Source organism: Apaloderma vittatum, unplaced genomic scaffold (assembly GCF_000703405.1).
Source record: "Apaloderma vittatum isolate BGI_N311 unplaced genomic scaffold, ASM70340v1 scaffold21951, whole genome shotgun sequence".
Taxonomy (NCBI): Eukaryota; Metazoa; Chordata; class Aves; order Trogoniformes; family Trogonidae; genus Apaloderma; species Apaloderma vittatum.
The window spans coordinates 31,319-33,561 of NW_009697670.1; the positions used below are offsets into that span (position 1 = coordinate 31,319).

A 2,243-nucleotide genomic window follows, 5' to 3' on the forward strand; every position below is an offset into this window, starting at 1 on the left:
AGTTTTATACAACTACCTTCTGAGGACAAAAGTAGCATTTTCCTAAATCCTTAAGTACCTACAACGAGAAGGACTTGAGTTGTATTTTAGGGTTAAGGCATAGAAGAGCCCTCAGAGAAGTCTCCAGCACACAAAAACTGTCTGTTCTATGTCCTCATGTCTGCCCACCAATAAGCAGTTTTGGGTTCCGAGAGCAACAAGATTTAGCCAAAGGAAGCTACTTTTGCCCTACACAGTATTCCTGAAAAATATGAACATGGGAGGCTTCCTAACAGTTTTTGGTCACAGTTTAGTTAGTGGCTTTCACAGAACTTAAAAGGCAGCCAGAAATGCTGGAGAGTGCATATTTATAGAAACTTAGATCAGAAATGATACCTCTGTGAGTTCTGTATGTAGAACTTTGGGAAGCACTGAATAAATGCACCAAACAATTTTAGAAAGCAGCAGAGCTGAGAAACATTAGCATGTCGTGCACTCACAGACCCAAAATGCTGATGTTAACCGCCGCCATGTAGCGTATATGTGTAAGGCAGGGTTTTAACAAAGTCGTAGCTAGGAGGGTACACAACTATTTGGAAATTTCTACAAAGCATTAGAGCTGTGAAGAGTACTGAAGACTCTTGATGCCATTCACCTGCACCTTCTTAAAAATAGCATCGCCTTCTCCCCTTGCTCACTGCTTTAATGACTTCTCCTGGTATTAGTCAGGAGGAAGCTTTGTACACTCATGTCCCAAGACAGAATTCAGAAGAACAGCAACTTGATCACCACGTTCTGTCCAAGGTACCTACTTCTGAATAGAGGGGTGGAGGCAGAAAACGGAACTCCTGGATGTATGCAAACAATGGTCCTGGAAGTGCTCTCTCAAAGTCATCACAAGCACCTATGGGTGCAAGACTGGACTGTCTTTGTTCCTCCGTGACCACTTCTGCATAGCTAGGAGGTGCTGCAGGGAAAAGGCACACGCAATTCGAACAACAAGTTCTTATGCATGTCAAAATACATAACAAATATTAAAATTTTTATCATCATAAAAATGCACCAGTAGGCACGTAAATTACTTCAGTGTCCTTTTAAACAGTTCTTCAACATGGAAGGGAGGGTTGGCTGCTTTATTTAGCCAAGAGCAGAACAAGTGCTGCTTATAGTGGATTAATTATCCCCTTACCATTTAAGGCACATTCAGAATACTGAGTTGCTGAACAGGTAGGAATGACAGAACACTGCATTCCTCTGGACATACAAGTTCAAGTCTGGAATTTCTACTCAAGAAACCCCCAACGAAACTAACCATAGATATTTATTAGATACATGAAAATAGAAGGGAGAAGAGCTTCTCCTTTGACAAGAGAGATTCCCATTGAAACGAATTATCTTTTCACAAAGCCTTGGCCACCAAGGCTGGTAAAGTACACCATAAATTCCTACTACAAACAGGTGACAATGCCTGATAACCAAGCATGCAATTGGGATATGAGAGGCAGAATTAATTCTGCACAAGTACATCACCCTGTGCTTTCACTTGTGCCAGCTTTCAAGCAGCTGCATTTCACTGCTCATCCTTGAGAAGGGAAGGCAGGCAGGCAGGGAACTATTCTTTCACAGAGGACAAGGAGGTGGCAAGGAAAAAGTCCACAAGGGACTTCCTGTGGGCTTTACTACAGAAATAGTGATTTGGGTCTGTCTGCACGACAGCAATGAGCAAAGCAGACAAAAAGAAAAACAGGCTAGGAAACTGACTGGGATTTGTATTGTCGAGTTACCTTCCGGTCTTTCAGGCAGCGTGAGACCAAGCCAATTCATGTTCACGCTACACTGGCTGCTCACACTTGATGTTCTGCTACCAAACGGGTGTAGAGGAATGGTACCAATGACCAGTGGTAGGTTAAGGAATAAGTCCATGGCGCCTGGAATATCAACATATACCTAGAAGAATAGGACAAAAAGCAGTGTACAATTAAAATGTAGGTTTGTACAAACACTTAATCATTATCAAACTGAATTCTCTGCCCATGGGACTTTCCACAAAGAAGTTGAAACTCCTTTTTGTTTTAAGGATACTGTCTCATGGAGATAGTAAGGCGCTCAAGTCAAGAGTAGCTCAGGATTCTGAACATGAGACCTCAAATGGAAAAGTCACCTACTCATAACATGCTTGAGCAAGGTGGCAAGGTGAGTCACTAACTGGCTGAAGGGAAGAACGGTCAGGGACTTGTGGTCAATGGGGCAGAGTCCAGCTGGAG

General features: G+C 42.7%; 1 protein-coding gene across 1 annotated transcript in view; it reads right to left on the reverse strand.

The window, feature by feature from the left end:
- Window positions 1–1,871, reverse strand: part of LOC104280161 (arrestin domain-containing protein 3-like) — a 2,761-nt gene extending 890 nt beyond the window's left edge. The window contains exons 1-2 of the mRNA XM_009877731.1: window positions 1,764–1,871; window positions 792–946 (exon numbers count right to left, since the gene is read on the reverse strand). Coding sequence (XP_009876033.1) covers window positions 792–946; window positions 1,764–1,803 — 195 coding nt within the window. The 5' untranslated portion in view covers window positions 1,804–1,871. The remainder of the gene's footprint in view (window positions 1–791; window positions 947–1,763) is intronic.
- Between the last annotated feature and the right edge of the window lie 372 nt (window positions 1,872–2,243).